Source organism: Colletes gigas, unplaced genomic scaffold, assembly GCF_013123115.1.
Source record: "Colletes gigas isolate AHSC1104 unplaced genomic scaffold, ASM1312311v1 Colletes_gigas_Sc00008, whole genome shotgun sequence".
NCBI lineage: Eukaryota > Metazoa > Arthropoda > Insecta > Hymenoptera > Colletidae > Colletes > Colletes gigas.
In genome coordinates this window covers 4,189,563-4,211,186 of record NW_025106637.1, presented here as the reverse complement: position 1 = coordinate 4,211,186, position 21,624 = coordinate 4,189,563, and the positions used below count along the sequence as shown (strand labels likewise).

At 40.3% G+C, this 21,624-nt stretch overlaps 1 protein-coding gene across 3 annotated transcripts in view; it reads right to left on the bottom strand.

The window, feature by feature from the left end:
• The window catches only part of LOC122396941 (beta-arrestin-2), a 42,972-nt gene that overhangs the window by 16,247 nt on the left and 5,101 nt on the right, over window positions 1-21,624 (bottom strand). For all 3 annotated transcript variants that reach the window (XM_043395736.1, XM_043395735.1, XM_043395737.1), the window contains exons 2-4: window positions 1,851-2,064; window positions 1,237-1,609; window positions 525-818 (exon numbers count right to left, since the gene is read on the bottom strand). In XM_043395736.1, the coding sequence (XP_043251671.1) occupies window positions 525-818; window positions 1,237-1,609; window positions 1,851-1,983 (800 nt within the window). In that variant the 5' untranslated portion in view covers window positions 1,984-2,064. The remainder of the gene's footprint in view (window positions 1-524; window positions 819-1,236; window positions 1,610-1,850; window positions 2,065-21,624) is intronic.

The following is a 21,624-nucleotide window of genomic DNA, read 5'->3' as shown; positions in this document are numbered from 1 at the left end:
AACGAGGTTTGTCCGCATCGATGACAGGGAACCGGATGCCGTCGCGACGCCCGAACGTTTTCAACACGAGAATCTACGTCGTACGAGCGTATGGCAGCAAACAGATTCACGAGGAAGATTCAATAAATTGAAATAAGAAGCAACGAAAAGGAAAATCAGGATGTGACTTTGGACCTCCAAGTTTGAATAAGCGTGAGATCTGCAAGTAAATTTATATGTATAGTAAGGCTCTCAGAAGACTTCTGAGGATTCACCAGTTTGTCACATAGACATTTACTGTTTTTAAATACATAGCTACTAAGTCGGACGTCTCGCTGAACTCTCGACTCTACAGTCCAAATACCTTAATTGGGCATGAATTACGTTAGTTGGTAAGAAGAAACGCAACGATCGGTCTTCGTACGCCCACGGTTCATCCGCGCCATTGCATATGGATCCATTTGCTGCCACGCGTCGTACTGACCATGTCACACGTACTCTATCGCGAGCCTGAGTGATAGAATAGTGAATCGAATAATACTCACTCGCTCTCCGCTTCGGCGACCGTGCATTTGTACTGTGCCGTGGAGAACAGACAGATGTCAGCGAACTGCCTCACGGTCACTTTGATCTTTTTAACAGTCCTGTTGCTATTGTTCGCTATGTGAACGTTCACGGCGATGTTCTCCCCGTGATGGTACAGCTCCTTGTCCAGCGACGCCTCCAGGTAGAGTTTATTGGGCGACATCACGAATTCTTTGCTGACCTCGACCGAAGGCTGCTCCCCTTGTTTCGACGGCGCGTACATGATCTTTCGTATCGCCAGCCTTACTAGGTCCCTGCAAGGTACAATTCACCACTGTTGATCCTTCCCGAACAGAATTAGCTGGTCTAATACCTAACTCTTCGATGGCTAAAGTTCGAATAATTTATCCCGAGGAACGAGTGAGAAAGGACTGTCACAGTGTTTCCCTAACTGATTCTAAGCTGGCACGTTAGCGATCTAACAAGGATCATAGCCACAGTTTTATGAATTTTAAAATGTACTTTTTAACACGCGTAAGCGCCCATTGAACGTTTGAAATGGACGCAGAGAACAAAGTGTTAAGATACCTATGGTTCACAGCGAAACCAGCTGGTATAGTCAACCGGGTGCTCTTCATTTACCAACCGACGAATCAGTCGTAGACCCAAAGAATGGAAGCTATCTGGTCACAGAAGTTATACTGACGAGCGCGACATAATCAAGACTCGTACCGTTTGTGCGGTTTCTCGTCCTGCGTCTCACCTACGAACGCTTTGAATTCGTAGTCGACACCGCAGGGTTTGCCAGTGTCCCCTGGTGCAGGTTGCAGCGTCACCGATGCTGGACAGTGCGGTGGCAGCTCGAAGTAAAAAGGGTAGGCATTGCTGCCCAGCTTCTTGATCAGCCTCTCCTGCAACCGTGTGAGCTCCCTTTGTTGGGAACCGGGGACCACGGGGTAGATCTGGTCCGCAGCCAGATAGAGGTCCTTGCGGAACGACAGCCCGAGAACATCCAGGTCCTCCCTGCCGTACTTGAATACGGCCAGAACATGGCCGAAGACCTTGCGATCCTTCACGTAGTCCGGGTCAATCAGCACGACCCCGTCTGTAACGATCGAACAGCGGTCGATGAAGAAATCGTTAAGTGGCCTTGACGTCTGGGGATTAACTAGCCATCGAGCAAATCGAATTTTCCAATTCCCGCGAGACTTTAAAAATATGAAATTGAGACGTTTCAAGTATGAATTTGATTAATGTCAGAACGCTTATATTCTTCATGTTGAAATCCGTGAATGATACTTTGTAAAATCAATGCAAAAGATCTTTTATAAACGACGAGATCTTACCGATAGGATCAACGTGGGTTATGTGATCGACGAAATCTCTTTTCCCAAGGTACACTGTGATCTTTCCATTTAGGCCAGACTTCTTGAAGACTCGAGTAGCTTGCCGTTTGCTGGCACTGTCCACAGTGTCCATCGCGCAGATCTTGGGGCTGACGATGGCCCCTAAATCATTTGAGTCCTCAGCCTCTGAACGCTCCGATTCTGAACTGTCCTGCTGCACAAAACAATTATAACAATTTAACGTATACTCTTTTCTTCCTAAGCGAAGAGTATAATTCTTTTTTACTGCAAGAACAACTCAACGAAAACTTGTTAAAAGTACAAGTACTTTTGCAAACTCATTTGGTGTTATTTTTACTCTCCTTTCGATTGTTTTATCGTTCTAATAGTATTTGTGTTGGAATTATCGATCTGGTCATAGAATAAAAACATCCGCGTTCTCAAATGATTTTTTAATACTTCGAATTGGTATAGAATTATTTATTTTCCCTTTGTAACTTCTATTTACAAAACTGTGTTGGAAGGAGATTAAGGGTGAAAAATAGCGTCTGAAACAAAAAAAACGACGCTCTCCTTATCTCTATGGCGGTCTCGTAGCATCGTCCTAGAAAACGCTGAACGAAGAAAAACCGCGCTAGAGCAAAAACATCGTAAATTCAAAGTTCTTTCAACTTGTGGCGAGTATGAAGTTCCTTTGAATTTTTCACGAACCAAGTCCGACAATTCGAATTAAACTTCTCTACGCTTTCTTAACTCCCGTGACTCAATGTTTTCCTTCCATTTGCGGGAACTTCTTGTTCGAGATTCTTTCCTTTCCGCCAGCCACGTGCTTCAATTTGTTTTAATATTTCAGGAGTCACGCACTGGCTAACTCTTCTTTTCCAACCCGGTTTTATTACTTTTTAACGAATCGAAAACATAAACTTTTCCTTCGACTTTCGTAAACAAAGATAAAACTAAATTGTTCTCGATGCATTGTAAAAAGAATTATCGTTGTTAACACTTTACCGGGCCTCGTTTAGATCCAACGAACCTGAACCTCCTCCTATCGCAATCATGATAAAAAAAAAAGATAATACGTTGTTGTACAATTGTTATCGAACTGGCAGATCTTTAGCGAAGGCATTTGTTTCCCGAGGTTTACGTTCCATCAAGTTTCAGTGCGATGCTGGAGCAGTCCCTTCTGGTTCAGCACGCAATTCGTACGCATTGTGAATCGAGAACCATTGCATATTCGTGTACGTAATGCAAGCCAAAAGGGACGTTCGCCGGTTTTTGAGGACGGTGTAGTCGTCAAACGACCCTTTGATCAGCGAGCAGTCAAAGAATGGGCAAAGCAAAATGGGCAGAAACAGTATCAGAAAGGGTACGCCAGCGATACGTTGTTCGTTTCCCTCTTTTTCGAAGGCAGTGCCCGATCAAAGCTGCACGGAGTACACTTTATTTTACCGAGGATTTCTTCGAGCATTCGTGTTTGAGAATTCCTGAGGTACCTTTTTTCCGGTGAAAAATATTTTTTCCCCACTTTGTTTCATACGCGAAAACATAATCGATGAGGAAAAATCGAAGGACGAAACTGACCGAGGTCCTGTTTCACTCCTGAATTGTTTTTGTTTGATGTATCCATGTGGAAGAAAATAAAGTAATCGAAGGACCCAATAATTTCTTAATGTTTACGAATTTCGTGCACCAAAGACACATGATTTCGACGGAAGCTGAATGTGCATCGGTCGTAAAACGCATCCGCGCGCGTTTGCACCGAGTGCATTCGATCGGACACGCATTCTGGAACACGTGAATGACGTAAGCTACATCGCGAGGGGCGCCTATAAAATGCCACCTGTTCAGCTGCAGTAATAGGTCAACGAATAGAGGGGAAAATACCTCGGAATCAAAGATGCACGCGTTCGATATTCTCTCTCTCGATATCCCAGTACCTTGACGTGGCCCACTATGCTAGACCAGAAGTGGAGAACTTTTCAGAGTTGGAAAGCATCGTGTCGCTTCGCAGCTGTTCGGGACACGTTATCGAATGATTTTTCAAATTATTTTCTATTATAATACTACCTAGAAATGTACTCGAAAGGGTTAAACGATGTATTTATTTCCAATAAACTTTTATTTGGAATAATTTCTTTGAATTACACCCAACACTTGTTGCAAAGCACTGATGTCCAGAGGAGACCAAGCATGAAGGATTGGGCAGACGGAACTGCATTTGAACTTGTTCCAATTCCTGTTCGTTATTTGTAAATCCAGCGTACTGTTTGCTTTGCTAAAATAAAATCTTAATTTACCAGATCTTTGTTGGAATCATTATTCCAATAAGAATTCATTCGAATAGCGTCCAATTCTTGTTGGAGGACCTTGGTATCCGATGGTTAGCAGACCGAGACACGAATTTCACCTCGTCTAGTGCCAACGACATTTATGGTCAACTTGACGTCGGATTATTACGTCACAATGGCGCGACAGACTTAAAGTTGGTCGGGATTAAACGATTCGAACACATTCTGCGGCACGTGAGCAACGTAAAGACCCAACAGCGAGATTGTGCACGCGTTACGTGTATCTGACGCAATGAATCAGAAAATGGAACGGCGGTGTTTTAGAAATATCTTGAATTCCTTCGTCGTTGTTGAGAGAATTTGTTCTTGTCCCTGTTAATTTGAATAATAGTAAAAATTCCCTCGGTGCTGTCTCGCCTCGAAGATCGTCTCGCGGAATCGTAAATTATTGCGCGAGTCGCCGTAGCGAAACGTCGTTTCGGCGAATCCGAGCGAAAAGCTTCCGAGATGAAAGTCGCTTCTCGTTTAACGTCGTCGCATAATTCAATAGCCAAGAACTCGCGGGCAGAAATTAAATCGGCACAAAGTGGAACGCGACGGGACGGAAAAATCAGCAAAATTGATAAAGCCGTCGATTTGATTCAATTATCAATACGAAGAAATCCATTTATCACCGCGACGTTCTTTCCTTACCTCGGATGGTATCCCGAAATTTACGATTTCTCGAGAATACGAAACCACAGACGAGGTATACGAGTAGACCTTACGTAAAACTTAAAATTAAATTTAAATAAAATAAGAGAAAGAAACGAGTATTACAAAGTCTATCTTTAAAAATCGTGAGTAGATATTTGCAAGTTCTCGTCTAAGGTGACCAAGTAGATTTTGAAAAACACGTTTGCTGTTTTTCTTTTAAATGAAGTTTAAAAGTATCGATTTCCTCAAAGATTCATAGTAGAATATTTCCTTAAGTTCTACGAAAACTAATTTCCTCGCAACGAACAACAATAAATTGGCTATTCTTAACCGCCAATTCCGAGCAAAATGCACTTTGACGCGCGTTCAGAAATAGCTCATCGGATTTCGAAAACATATCGAGGGCCAACGATTATTTCGTTTACCGAATGGCTTCCGATCGACCATCGATAAAAGACGAATTCATGGAACTGTTGGTACTCTACGATTTCAAAACAAATATAGCAGCTATAATAATACACGAGTCTTGTATATTACCCAAATTGGTCTATTCCGCGACAAAATGATTCTTTCTCGGTTTTCCTTTCGATGTTTAAACATTCATAAGCGACATGCGACAACCGCAAACTTCCAACGAAACCGCTGCAACTATCCGTGACTAATTATGCCCGATGCAATCACGCCGGAGCTCGAATCGCATAAATCATGGGAATCCACATGCCCGGGCGTCATTTTCACGGGACGCGGTCGTACGAATACGTACTAATTACGTCACGACTATAATTTCGAACCTGAAACGAACTCTCGTAAACGCGACCGACCCCGTTGCGTCGCCTAAGCAATCAACTTCGGTTTGGCTCACGTGAGAAAACGCGCCAAATAAAACCGAGTCACCTGGGACTTTTCAAATCTTATCCAAGCGAACTTTATTATTAAAATATACCTTGGTATTACTAAGAAAGATAATAAGAGACAAATAAACAACTTAGACAGGCCTAATATCGAACGTTGATACTAATGACGATGCCTAAGACGAAATAGTGATTCGATTCGTCGAGACGGCGCTGAGGAAATATTTGAATCGGGTAAATGTGTTTGCAAAGGCCTCGATTGCTTTTCAAGGGGCTGGAGAATTGCAACATTAAAGTGGCAGTTTCCCATCGAAGATGTATTTTCCATTACTTTGACACGGCGAAGTTTATGCAACGGGTAACGATGTCAACGCTTTGTACACGTGCATGGAACGAGGGTGCAAGAGGTAATGGACGTTCCACTGAACTAAATTGCAAAATTTATTAGTTATTATCAGGAACATGCACGCGGTTGCGTGTGTCGTTTGTACTGTGACACGGTGCACGGAGCATAAAACGTCGACGAGATCGTTTAAATTGCTCGGTAAACGACGATTCTTCTAGGCGTCGCGCCGGGGCATCCGTTTTAGATTGAATGAAAAGCTTCCCAGAATGAATACGATGAATTGGAAAATGATGGAATTACACGGCTCCGTTTTATCGGGATTTCTGGTGGCTTGGCTGTCACGTGTCAGGCGATTCTTGTTCTTACCTTTTAACCCATTAACTGCCATTGATGCGGAAATGCAATATTAATTATTGATTTTTTTACGGTGGTTTGAGCAATTACTTCCGCAAGAGCAATCAAAGGTATTTATTTTAGGAGGTATCGAGTTTTTTTAACCCTCAGTCGGTGACATCTCGACCACGCAACTGGCATCGTTGGATCATTTACGACCCGTTGGCGTTTTGTAGGAATAGCAACGAATAGTTCTGTACGTATTAGAAAACAAGTAATAGATTACAAGGAACATTATAAGGTCTACTAGATTTCAGATGAAAATAAAAAACATCTAACGTTTAATTTTTTTAATTAATTTGAAAATGATTTAATTAAAAAGAAATTCCAATTTCATTCATTCCGAATTCCTGCAGAGATATCACTTAAATTCGCTTCCGTGTGGAATACAGTGTATAAAGTATTAACATATATAAAAATTCCATGGAAATATATTTTCAGTGAAAAAATGGAAATAGAATGCACGTCGGAAGAGACTTTACCGGCGCTCGTAAAAAGCATAAATTCGACGGGGAAAATTCGCGAAACGCATTTCGTAACGAGTAGATATTAATCCCGGAGATTAAATCTACAGCACGTATTTGTTATTTTCGCCATAACGTTTATTATTCCGCCAAATTCGTGGAATCCTGGAATCGATGATGGGCGAGCGCGAAAGGGAGCATTCATGAACGACAGTTCATCAATCGATCTTAAATAATTAAATATGCACTCAATCAAACTTGCTTTATCCTTAGTGATTCGCGCTGAAAATTGTCAAACTCATTTGCCTTGCTAATTTTGTCGATAAGTGAACGTTATAAACATTACATTTCATTTCTAAAGGATTAATCTGCATGCTGCAACGTTTGTGGGTACACGAAAACCAATCAATAACATCATACACTGTTAACAGTTTATCGAAACGTTGAAAATGTTTACTATGCACTTTATTGAAATAAAAAATTCCGTGAACGCGTATCCTCTATCCCTTTTTGTTCCTGGGATGTTTCGAAAAATATATTTTCGACCTCCAACTTTGGGGGGCTGTTTTTACCCTTTTAAATCATTAATAAGGATTTATGTATTTATGTTCATTATAAACGTGTTTAATTTATGTTTATTGATCAATACACAAACAAGAGCGGTGGAGGGTTTTCAGTGTTAGAGACTGTGTTTTGCCTCGACCAACCTCATAGCATATTCCTACTGAACTTTGACCGACTTTCGTGTCCCTCAATATTTAGGTGTACAATTTCCCATGCCACCGAAACAATTGTTTATCATCGCCGAACGACATACGCGAAAAAACAGCAAATAATGTTAACGATGCAAACTCATCTCGTTTACGGAAAACAAGTTGTGTCGACGGACAAATTGAATTTACTGAAAAATGGGAATATCATACCTCGTACGTTCTAGCAAATTACAATTAAAATCTCGCTGAATAATATTCGTTCTTCGTTAAAGGGATGAAGGGAATAAATGAAACGCGCAGGTACAGGAAACTTCAAAGTTTCAATTAGTATAAATATTGCACTCGACAGGCAACTACTTTCATCAATATTCGCGCGTAACAGTGGGAAAGACGGGGATCAAAAGTAAAATAATTTAAAATCTAATATACAATTGATATCGTTTCGTTCCAGAGGGATCAATAATTGTTTATACTACACAAAATTTGCCCATTTTGGACTGGAATGCAACGTAAGGTATTCTACATTTTCGTTGCATCGATCGATTGACCTCTTCAAGGGTTACGCGACCGAAGTTGAGTTCGAAAGTTTGATTTTACTATTATCACGAACATAAAGTCAACCGTAGAATTAAACGTAGCAATGTATAATTTCCGCGCGATATGAAATAAGATAAGAAAGTAGTCGAATCAATCGTGACGAACGAACAGCCAAGTTGCGTTTCAAACGTATTGGAATATTAATCAAAGGTGAGTTTTATTGCGTTGAAATGTTATTTCATTCCCCCGAAAATATAATACATCGCTTAGAAGTGTTTACGAGCTCGGTAATTTCGAAAACAATTAACGAGTCGTAAACGTATTCGTGGCTTGGCGAGTCTGATTTTATTTCAGATAGCCCTAATTGGGAAACAACGTATTGGCTTAATTTTCGTTTCTTATACGCTTCCGACCCATTAAAATTCTTTAAAATAAATGGGATAATATTTGAAACTGATTTCATGCCAAAGTAATAACCACGAGTATCTCGAACATATTAATTTTGAATTATTGAACAGCCACATGCATGTTTGACAATTTGGTTCACAAAGTTCTTATACACGACGAAGACTCTTTTCCTTGAAATTCACTGACTTTTTCCACGCTCAGGTTGCTTATGCTTCCTCGTTTCACAATTCTATTTTGCATCAGTTTCATTCACTTCGTTTCACATCGACCGTATGCATCTACGCGCGTTCCCGTATCTTCGTTTGCTTTATCTACATGAAAATTTATCGTGTGCCGTACTCTAATTGATCGCCGCTACCTGATAACGCGACAAGATAACGTAACGAGAGCAACGAACAGAGAACAGAAGCTTTTTAATCGACTATTTTCGAAGCAATTCTCGATTAAAAATAATTCCGTTGGAAATCTATGGAATTTTTATTAAATTTTTACATTCGTGCTAGTTACTGAAATCATCACAAATTTGTTTATTTTCTAATACTTAAAAAAAAAATTCCATTTGTTATGTTAGTATCAAAACGTGTAATATGTGCGATTAAAATTATTTACGGGGAACACGAGGAGCGCAGAAAGGAAATGCAGCGAGATAAAGTCGTGCACGATTATATATGAATAAATTATCGATTCTATTAATTACGCAGTCACGAGTATTAAATCCGATTCCGGCCGATAAAACGTTTCCGATCCCACGTAAAAAACATCGGCGCTGGAATCTCGGGAACGGCATTTATCACCTAAAACGCGTTGAAAATTTCTTTCCTCCGCGTCAGAGGAAATCGACCGCATTATTAACGTCCAGGATACCCGCCTTTTAAAAACGAATTTCCGCGTCCGCGCTACTTTCGATATAAAATTGCAAGTTACAGTCGGAGGAAAAAGTGTCAACGGTTACGAACGTTTTTACTAAAATATCGAACATCTGAACCGACCAATCTTATTTATTCTCCATCAAATTGCCCATTTTATCCTCGACAATTTCAAAATATCGAACGACACGAGCTTACAGGACGACCTAGTATTTGAAGTACAAATTTCTAAGAACGTTTATCAACGTTCTGTACTGTACATATTGTTGCTATATCGCCACCTGCCAGCAATTGTGGTGAAAACCATTCTGAGGTCCGTTGGTCGGAAAGCTATCAGCGATATGCCAATCACGTCACGCGTCTAAATGGGCCATTGTACGATCACCCTTTTAATCTCCAACGACACATTGGCGGCCATAACGAATTCCAAAGAGGACCTTTCCTCGCTCTAAAGGTTACCATCTTCGTTCTCGCGCGGAAAGATGAACACGTGGCGCAACGTCGGGGCTTTCATCCCATCCCATAGCCAACGACGGGGCCGAGTTTCGCTCAGAACCTTTTATAGTTGATCGCTAATCAACCATTTACCCCATAGCTGTCCCCGGGCACGCGGCCCCGCGAGAACAAATTTCGAACTTTTCTCGTTAGAAATTCGTTTGCAGACCCCTGATAACCCAGAAACAGTTACCGAGTATGCACTACCTTGGCTGTACGCAAGGTTGCACGCTATCGTCGGATCGATCGCGGGGCAAACGCTGAAAGTGCCGGATGTATAACGTCGGACTGTTGTGGTTATACTTGTGGGTTTCTCCATTAGCCTCTACACACTTCCGACAAAGAGCAACCAGTCTGTTTTCGCTACCACCAAGTTTTTTTCACGCCATAATCGGCATTTTCTCAGAAACGAAAACAATGCAGATAAATGCTTGTTCGATCAAATTAACAAATACTTTGATATCGTACCTGTACACGCATAGTTTAACTTTATCGATCCTCGAACGACCACGCGATTTTACTCTAAGCGAAATATCCAACAATATTTAGAACGAATCTCGATGAAATCAGCGCTGTAATATCATTTTGATTAAAGATAATTTAAACATTTAGGCAGAAATATCAACGTGTATGCAATGGATACAATTTTATTCATACTTCAATTCTTGAAACGTGTTTTAGATCTTGGAATGAGGATACAGAACATAAACACAAAGTTTCGTTGAAATAAATTTAGCCATTTAGACGGAATCGTGTTAAGACAACACCTCGATGTATATACGCACATTCGAAAAAGTTTATTGTGTTAAAAAGCGTGTTTTCGAGGATAACTTTGACCACCATTTTAGAGTTTTCAGGGGAAAACATGTAGATGTATATTGTCTGTAAGAATCGATGCCTCTCATGTTTTTATTATAATTTATTATTATACGAGACTGAAATAAATTCATTTTCGCCTTGAACAATCTTTCATTTTGCATTTTCCGATCTCGATGTGCTACATGTTGGTACTTTGCATTAACACGATACGTTTGTCACGCCATGCGAGACCAGCGAGATGCTTTCTTTCCAGTATGTGATTTTATTCAATTGAAAAAAAGAACAAGAAAACGTTCCTTCGCAAGTGCGTATGGATTGTTAATATTCTGTGAAATATTCTTTGCACACGTCATGAATTTCTTTGTCCAATCTGTCCGGAGATAAGACTGAAAAGGGTCGAAAGAAGAAAAGCACCCGCAGCCTTTTTGTTAGCAAGATTTATTCCCAATAATTTTGTTTATTTCTGGACATGCTCGTAGGCGGATAGGAACGATCGATCACCGATCCAGACGATAACGATACTGGATAATATCGATGCTGAAACATTCACGTACACAGAAGAAATTCGTGGCTTCTCACCTCGAACCGTATAAATACTAAACGAGGTAGCGGATGAAAATTTTAATAGGCGACCGAAAATAATTCAACATAACGAGGCGGTATTCCAGTCGCGGTGTGTTTGACGTTCAAATCCGTGGTTAAGATTCTTGGAAGTGTTCCCACTATGAATACAACAAGCACCGCCGCGTGCGTCACGAAGAAAGCGCGCGAAAAACTGCGGAATTTAATCGCGTATTCGTGGACCATGTGACGGATCACGTTGAAATAACTCTCAAAATTGTTGGATCAAAAATATGAATATATTTTATACAAATTATGTGCCTCTCCACGAAACGCATTACCAATGCCATATTTTGGTAGAAACTTACGATGGTAATGCTTGCAATGAAAAAACTGATGTCAGAGAGGTTTACAAATTATGTTACCCTAAATTCGCCTAGGTTTGGATGTAAATTGTAATTAATTCTAAAACATATTTTTGTAAACGACTGCTTCGTTGATATTAAATAGATTGTTACTTTTACTAAAATAGGGTGGAAGATATAATCTGTAATTAGCTGAATCGAGATCGTGGACCTGCCGAAGCGAAATATCAAAAGGTTAATGAGATTTTGTCGCGTCATAAGCCCACAGCAACGTGAATGCAGCGGGTCAAGCAACGATATCCGTGGCAGCGATTTTTCCAAGAATGGTCGAACGATTCCGCGATCGTTCGATGCCGATTTCTGTGTCACGATCACGAGCAATCCGGACGCGTGTGTTGATACGATATGTTCGTCAGTCATCGAATACCTACTGATTCAAGGCCGGCTGGTTACAACAGCCAGAGATCCTTGATCGGTTTCGCAATGAACCCGCGATATCCGCGAAAGCGAATTCGTGCACCAGATGCTTTTTTACAAATACAACCCCTGACAACAAGTTTTACGGCCAAACTGCAGCAATACGAGGATCACTTCAAAATATTATGATCTTTCAAAATGCTATTACATACATACGAAAGTGTATAGTCACATCCATGGAAATAAACAATCTTATACATATATCTGGTGTTTAATTCGAATACCTAAAATAATATTCTTAGCTCGAGTACACACGTTCGAGGAAGCATTCTTTTAGAAATCGGACTAAAAATAATAATATACCGTAAATTATAAAGTTAGAAAGTTATTTTACTTCGAATAAAATCTACCCAAGCCTATCGCGTACGTACGAAAGTTAAATGTTACACAATTGACTTTAAGAAAAAATAAAAGTGACTTAGTGTACTGTAGAATATTCTATGTTTTAATTTAATCCCGCATTTCATAAAAAATTGCATCAAACAAGTGAAAGTGTCATTTTTTAATTTGCGTAATCAGCTTAATTCCTGTTATTTCAAGTAATCTGACAGTCTTTAATTGGACAGCGCTTCGATTCGATGTGTGCCGTAATACTGGCATTAAGCTGTATTTATTTTCCGATTAATATTGGATTTATTGACATCGTGTCCAGAAAGATGATCCCTCAATTATGATATGTCGATAATTATGATAAATTACAACGTTTTAAAATACACGGAAGCTCGGTTTTAATTAAGAGATACGTCTTCGGGGCTCGGATTAAACAAAACTTTTCTTCCTCTATGATTATATTTGTATTGCCTGAGATCAAAAAGAATCAAAGGTGTAAAAGCACCTCTCGCGATCTCAGTTAATGGTCGAACCGTAGTTCGAGCACGCATCGATTTCTCTGGACACGAAAAATTCGCGTGGCAGTGAACATGTAAAATACGGTTTACGTCAGCCCGTTAATCGCAGGGGTCGATTAATTAAATTCTGCGCAAACTTCGTGCAAGTAATATTATTTTTTCCGAAGCTCGCGTCTCGTGCATACGCCGCTACGGCTCTTTCTCCGCGCGAAAAAGAAATTAGGTTAATTAATGCGATCTCGTGATTCGCTCCGCAGCGGGACGAACGGAGTTCAGTCCACGACCAAAATGTTTGCAACACGAACCGGGGAACCGATGCCTGGCGCAGGATCCACCGAAGAAAGGATCGAGAACCGTATGAAAAATCGCGACCTGTTTTCCGTCGACGGCCCCTGTCCGGCAGACTGATATATTTACATTACAAATAAAAGGCAACGGTCGAGTCACGAAAGATTTTCCTGGTCTCCCGTGTTAACCGGGGAAACTGGAGCGAGCAATATTGATAAAAGCACGGGACTATATTTCGCGTCGTTGCCATGGAGGAACATTAACGACGCGATTCAGGGTTGAAATAAAATACACCTTTATTAAGTCGCGTACGCTGTCACAAAGTCCTCTGTTGCGAAACATCTTCGTAATTACTCGCTTAACTCCCCGCGTAACGGGCGTAGGAAACATTTTTGAAGGAGTCAGAAAATACGGGAATATTTTTTCTTTAATCAGTCGACTGCGGAATTTTAAAAATCTCGCGCGGGCGCGCGTAATTAAAATTAAAAACAACGAGTACACGTCAAACGCGGGCCAGGCGCTCTTGTTATTTATTTTGCATACATAATTAACAATTCGTCGTTGAAAAGGTTACTGTTATTAAAAACTTCAAAATCCATATTGTTGTAGAAAGATTGTAAAAAATCAAAGTAAAGCTTTTTCTGAAATTAGAAATTACTAAAGACTTGGGAATACTTAGTTTGTAAAAAGAAACTTTCCATTTTAAGAAACACAAATGGAGATAGTAACGCGTCAGTTATCCGGGGACGAATGCTGCCAGTTATGCGGTAATCACTGTAGCTGAAAGATAACAACCGCGGTTTTAATCATGGACGAATGACATTCGTAATATATGCGCGTCGAAAAGTGTCCGCGGTTGAATATACCGCAGATATTGCGTTGTTCTTTGCCCGGGTGTCGTAAAACTTTAATGAAAGGGGACATCCGTTGCGATTTGAAAGAAACGACTGCATTTTGACCCCGGGATTCCACGGTGAAACGAACGAGCCCTCGCTACCTTTTCATTTTACGAGTATTTTATTTTATTCCGTGTTTGAGTTTGATGAACGGAAGCTTTCTGGAAGGGGCTTAAAGGCGCTGGGAAAAATCAAAATCAAAATCAAGACTCGAAGTCAACCGACTGCACAGGGCCACACAGAGGCTATTACTTCGCTGTTAGTGCTGCCCGACCCTTCGCGCGGATAATTCAATTCCGCCGAGGCATTCTTTCGAGTTTTTCTGTTCCCCAATGCGTACAGCGCGACAGAATAATTCCATCTTAATTAATTACGCCGCCTTTCACGATCTTCCGGCGCTGATGAGCCTTCCGGTCAGATCGACGATCGCCTTTCGGTCTACTGGTTCTTTGAATAAAGCACGTCGGTCAGGGAAACAAGCTGGGGGCCTAACAAAGAGGACGAGCACGACCATGGTCGAACCAACCACGCGAGGATTTCTGTTTCAATCGAACCAAAATGCGAAATCTTGATTATCAGATTCATTTATAAGCGGCATTTCAATTTCTATAATAATATTAATTTGCCTACAATTTACCAATATTTAGGAAATTATTTTTATGATTCTCTGCTTAACACAAGCTCAATGTATTGATAAGGAACTCTCGTCCGCTGGTTATCAGCACTAACAAAATGGAATCGTTACGAGGACTTCGTTGGACGTTCCGAAGACTAATGGGAAGGCTCGTTCCACGAAATAAAGGCACAAATTGATTCCATTAATAAAGCTGAGCGACAAAATCGCCTCCGTCGAGGTTTTGCCCGCTCCGCGTGAGTATCACTTTCTTGATAGATTTCTGAGAATGAATACAAGGTAATGCAAGACGATGAGCACGGCGCGAGAAGAAAACTAATTGCGCCCGTATTTTCTCGTATGTCATGTTGCACTAGTGGAACACAAAAAAAAATTTCGTAAAGTAATAAGAAAGATTTAATACAATGTACTGTACGCATCGTGCAAAGGCATGGAATCGTTAAATTAAACGATGCTTAATGAGACCAATAATATTCGCAAAATTGCTGGTGTCCGGTTGCAAAATCCCGTTCGATGCAATTTTTTATCGCGCGGCTGTCGCTAACCTTCGTTCGGTTGAATTTGCATTTTGCGCGACCCGATTATATTTGCATTTTAATAGCGTACCTACTATGGGTTTTTTTGGGTGTACCTACTAAAGGATTACTGAATTTTATTATACTGGTTTCAACTTTTATTTCGGTTCACATTTTCGAATAGATATTAAAAATAATACAAATTGTGAAGACACGTTAGTCCAAATACGTATAGATATATTGCAATGGATAATGTGTGACTCTGAAAAGATCCAATGAGTTCTTTGTTACAATTTGAACCAATATTTCGAACACGTGGAATTTTATAAAAAACAGTAAATCCCTTCGATACAATATCTGATTCAAACCTCTACGAAATATCGATGTTGGTATGTTCAAAATTTTGGAAATCCCCTGAACTGACAAATTTTATTTGTCTTTCAATCTGAAAGCAGATTGAAATCCAAGAGAATAACAATCGACTCCGCGTATAAATTGCTCGGGACGAAGGAATTCCGCGTAGATTCTCCAAGAATCAAAAGCTAAGCCGATCGTGCCGTAACGCGACTCAGGCTGAATAAGCAATTCATAAATTGACTTGTCGCGATCGATCACGGTCCTATCGGCGAAATACACGGTCCACGATGCCGTGAAACGTATTCCGGCCAATGAATGAGCCTTATCTCGCAGTCGGGCGTCTTCGAACCGTGGTGCGATACGAGAACCGTCTCGTTATCTGCCCCAGTTTGCGACGGTTTGTGACGTTCCACCGTGGAACCAGAAGCATGCGCATTCCTGATCGAGCATCATCCCCTCCGGAGCATCCTAGAAAACAAACAACAACCCGCCCCCGAAGGCTAGAACCGCTACCCGCGATTCAATCTGACCATCTATCAAGACAAATAACACCGATTGCACGAGTGCTGTCGATCGTATCGCTCTCTAACTAAATACAGCAAATCTCGGATAACTGCAAGAAATGCAGAACCAAACTATTGCGGTTACGAAAGCATGATTAATTTTCTGTTCCCAGAAAGGCACAAAACGAGCCACGGCGTTCGTAGAAAGTGAATGGAACCTTTTGTTAATACATTTGTGAGATTTTTCTGATTAAAACAAGACCAAACACGATATAACTTGGATCATACTTGCGTATTTAATCATATTTAACACGATCTTATACTCTGTTAGAAGTAGGTTGAAAGCGAATTGTATCGTGTTTGGTCTTATTTTAATCGGAAAACTCTCACAAACACATTGGTCAAAGTTTCATTGAAAGAAAAGAAAAATAGAAGTTTCACTTTTGAATATGTATTATGTTTATGTATTGTTTCGTCGATATTCGAGCCCAGATCAGGTTACACTATGCGGTCCGCTCGACGTTGAAATTCTGGGTGTGTCAAGGGGAGTCCTCACTCATTGTCAGTGGTAGGGATGACTATCGTTCACTTAACCGATCGAAAATGACGCACAGTTATTCAAGTGTTCCTGTGTTTCGATATTTCATTAAATATATACAGGATACTCTAAAGGGAGATTCTGGAGGCCAAAATAGGACGAAAATCAAGAATACCAATTTGTTGATGGATGCTTCGTTAAAAAGTTATTAACGTTTAAAGTTCCGCACGCACAGAATTTTTTTCTCCAAAATGCGTAGGATTTCGGGGTTATGTCTATTGACCAAAAATGATTGCAATTGACCCCTGCAGCCGAAAATAATTTTTATAGAACGATTTGAAATTTTTTAATTATGTCGAAAAATTTCACACCTTCTCGAATTTTTTTCACGAAAGTGGGTAGGATTTCGAGGGTATGTCTAATGATAAAAAATGATTGTAATTGACCTACGCAAACGAAAATAATTTTTCCAGAACGATTTGAAATTTCTTAATTATGTCGAAAAATTTCACACACTCTCGAATTTTTTTCTCGAAAGTGGGTAGGATTTCGAGGGTATGTCTATTGACCAAAAATGATTGCAATTCACCCCTGCAATCGAAAATAATTTTTCTAGAACGATTTGAAATTTTTTAATTATGCCGAAAAATTTCACACCTTCTCGAATTTTTGTCACGAAAGTGGGTAGGATTTCGAGGGTATGTCTAATGATAAAAAATGATTGTAATTGACCTACGCAAACGAAAATAATTTTTCCAGAACGATTTGAAATTTCTTAATTATGTCGAAAAATTTCACACACTCTCGAATTTTTTTCTAGAAAGTGGGTAGGATTTCGAGGGTATGTCTATTGACCAAAAATGATTGTAATTGACCTACGCAACTAAAAATAATTTTTCCAGAACGAATTAATGCTTGACAAAATGGATGAATACTCGAAGTATGCACAAATATGTGTACATAATTAGAAATTGATAGATCTAATACAACTTTTTGAATGAATTCGCAAATACGCCAACCCTTTAATTGAAAACTGAAAATCGTACGGTGTTATTTTAGTCGCGTCTTGTTTCGACGCCGAAAGCCACGTTCCCACGTTTGATAATCGGGAATCGATCGTAAAGGTTTAATTGCTAAAGTAGTCCGTGAAGCGGTAACGTTTCCTTCCTTGTCCATTGCTTCCTCTAATTCGCTCCTCTTTGCTGGAATTTTAAATCGATAGAGATTTTTAATCTCCTTTATCTCGGCGTTTCCGCCGGTTTACTTCGGGCTAATCGCGTCCACTTTTCCTCTGGTCGTCGTTTCCACCTTCCGCCATATTTATTTTCCTCGAAACTTTTGTAATTTTGCAACGATAGACCCCCCCGGAGTATTCTCAGACCGCGGGTCGAATTAAAATTTCACTTCAAAAGGATCGCAAACATGGTTTAGGGAAAAAGAGAGATTAAACATTACGAGGTAACGACTCCGTTGAATTCCGCGAAATGATTTCCAAGGATTTTCAAATCGCCTCGAGTGAAAGTTTCGCTTCAAAGGGAGCATAGATAATCCCGAAGATATTACGCGATTCGAATTATGCTCTTCCTCGGAACTTTTGCGATTTTCGTTATTTAATATTCGTAATAAACGAACGCTACAAAGTTTCCTGTCCAGTGACGACTCGAAGGAAGGAGGAACCTAATTGTGGCGAGCAGGAGTTTTTTTTTCCTACGCGACTGGCATTCTTGAAATGTCTATCAATTAACGAATGAATCACACGCTTCGCGATGCAGATCGCCGTTCCTCGTGTCTGCGGAATAATATCTCGAAATCGACGCGTCTCGAAGGATATACGGATCGTCGGTTACGCGTACAATGAATTCCCGATCCCATTCTTTGATCAAGATATTCTCACCGCGATCCATCATCAATCACCGACAGAATCATGATGTACGCAACGAGGATGTGCTCATTTTTAAGACTATTTTATCGATGATCGAATCGAATACAACGTTGCCCGCGAAAATATAATTCAACAATTTATTTCACCGCGATATAATATTTAAATTATATTTAAAATATCATTAAACGTAGCAGCAAAGTGGAAACCCCATGTCGAAACATTTTTTGTGGCCTGCTCTAAGCCACGGTTTATGCCTAAATTCGATCCTGCGCGCGGTATAGGTTGATAATCCACTTAGCATTACACCAACGCGCTATCGATTTCGTTTGTATAATCGCGAAGCTTATCGAAAACGACGCTGACCGCGGCCTTCGAACCCAGAGTTGCGCCAAATTAAAAATTTTCTGTTTAGCTTAAAACGCGCACGCCACGATAAAGAACTTATCGCAGCTTGCGTAATACCAAATGCGCTTCGCCCGGCAACGCTGATCATTCAGCGTGAATTATTATTTTGATACAGTTACGCGTAGTTTCGGGCGTGTTTCATTTACACTCGCGAAACTGGTCCGCGGAAGAACTGTTCCCGCCGTTCGGTTGATCAAGCTGAAAATAACATTTTCTGGTAAGAAACTCGCAACGATATTCTGGCCTTTGAAACGTTCCAAAGGGGTAATTTCCGTCAAACGAGGAGAGCAAACGTTACAAGGTACAGAGAAACGCAATTTTCGAACTGGCTTATCTTGTTCGCGCAGCTACAATATGCGAAAAGACGTCTCCTCTATGCATTAAAATGGAAATTTTCCCGCGCTGTTTTATTGATCGTAAACCAGAAGAAAATACGTCTCCGAGCTTTCACGGAACAGAGGTCCCTTTACGAGACGAAAGATAAAGCGTCCTTTTTAAAATCGATACTGCTTCCAGCACTATACTAAAATAATGATCGTTACTAAGCTCTTTTATGATAAAGTAACATTTCAATGTTCGAGGGCAAATATTACGTTCTTATACATTGGCGTTTGTTTCAAATTTGTAACTTATATCAAGGAGGATGGTAGGAACAAAACATGTCGGTATCACTTTGTCGAGAAACGATGGGAAAGTTGACAAAAATGGATGCAAACACGCGAGGATGACAGTGATCGAGCTCACGTAAATTTTCAGATATCGATCCATCTTCAGCTTTCTGTTCGATTACTACTATATTTACACTTATACTAATTATTTAAAATGTAACGATTTTGTAAGGAACAAGGTTTTGTAGTTTAACAGTTCGAAACAACCGCTTCCAGTTGCTGATTTAAAAAAAAAATGTTCTTTGTCAGAAAAGAAAGAGGCTCTTGTCGCGAACTATGATATAAAACGCGATGAACAAACATATCTCCGATTTGATCGAATTCAGAACGCCAACAGGAATAACACAGCTGGACAATTCCACCCCGTGCACGCAATCGCGCTACAACTAATCACTAATCACGCGACAACTAGGCAAATACGCGTACACAGTGTACAGCGAACGCGTTGAATCGTCCAGTTTTCCAAATTCTAACGCGCATAATTCAGGGCAAACGCAACAGTTTCGCGCAAATCCGGTTAAAGCTGCCTCGCGCAATAACTCGAAAATGAATAATTCCATGGAAGCCGGTGAGAAATTGGAGTTGAATTTCTGTTTCTAAATGAGAATTCATCCGACGCAATTTATCGAGGAAACTCGCCTGACGAGACTCGACTGTGTCGTCGCGATTCACTAGCATGGAATTTCAATGGAATCCGTTTATGCCCGTGATGCCGTTTGCGAAATTGCGCTGGCGATTCGCGAGGAACTCTCTCACTTTCGAACCGACACCCCCGCGAAACGCTACGCGTCGAACCTTTCGTCCTATCGAATGGAAAATGAAGGCCAGTGACGCGATGTTGCGTCTACGGATCCATCTGACAGCGAGCCGTGCACGATACACTTGGAAATTCGAGTTCGAGCACGTTCTGGCATTTTGTCGACCTGGCACAAAAGATTAACGCGACAATGCTGGCCGTATATCGTTCCTTTCGAGTCGTGCATGGCGAAGATGCCGCGAGAAATTTTATTTTCAAACGTTCCAAGCCTTTTCAGCGATTGCCACGTAACATACAATCTAAGTAAAATATCTTTGATGCGTTATTTGCTCGATAATAATTACAATCTGAATTATATAAACTACATTTCACGTTGAACGAGTAACTGTTAACTCGAGTATGTACCTAGCTGCTCCTGAAGGGTCCAGTGTACTACAACAATCGTACTAATATTAAAGAATGCAAAACTATGCTAAAGTTCGATGTTTCTCTTCAGACATCAATTTTAAATGCGAATACTTAATTTATATCGGAAGAATTCGATCGAAAATATTTATTAACATTCCCGAAGGATTAATAAATAATTCAGAAAGGAATGGTTTGAATATCGTCGTTGAATGACCTGCATCGTTGGAAATATTATAACATTATTTTATACAGCCTAAATGTCGTGGACTTTCTATTGTTTGAGAATATATATGCTTCTACGGTCAGTTGGTTTCTCGAGACCACTTTCCTGGCTGTCAATCATGCCAAAATACGCTCATCCTACAGAATTGCTTCTCTATTAGAACAGAAAATGCGTGTTTAGAAGTTTTACGAGGGGATGGAACGAAGATGGGGTGACCCTATATTTATCAGTGCGAGAACATCGACTTACTAGGCTGGGAGGATCGAAACGCAAGCAGTCCGTAAAAGGACTGAAACCCAGAGACCAACTTAGGATATACACTCTCGTTTAAATGTCCCAAGATATCAATTCTTTTTCAAGCGTAAAATTCATAGAAATGTTATTTTTCTACAGAATACAAAAAATATACACACTTACACATTCCAATGTTTCACGAATCTAACAAGAATTAGGACAATATATTCATTTTCTATAAGGCTTGTTCTTCCACATTACGATCCTTTCTTCTTTTCGAAACGTGACTAATTTCCATAAATAAAGTAAATCGATACACCTGCGGCGTTCCTTAATTAC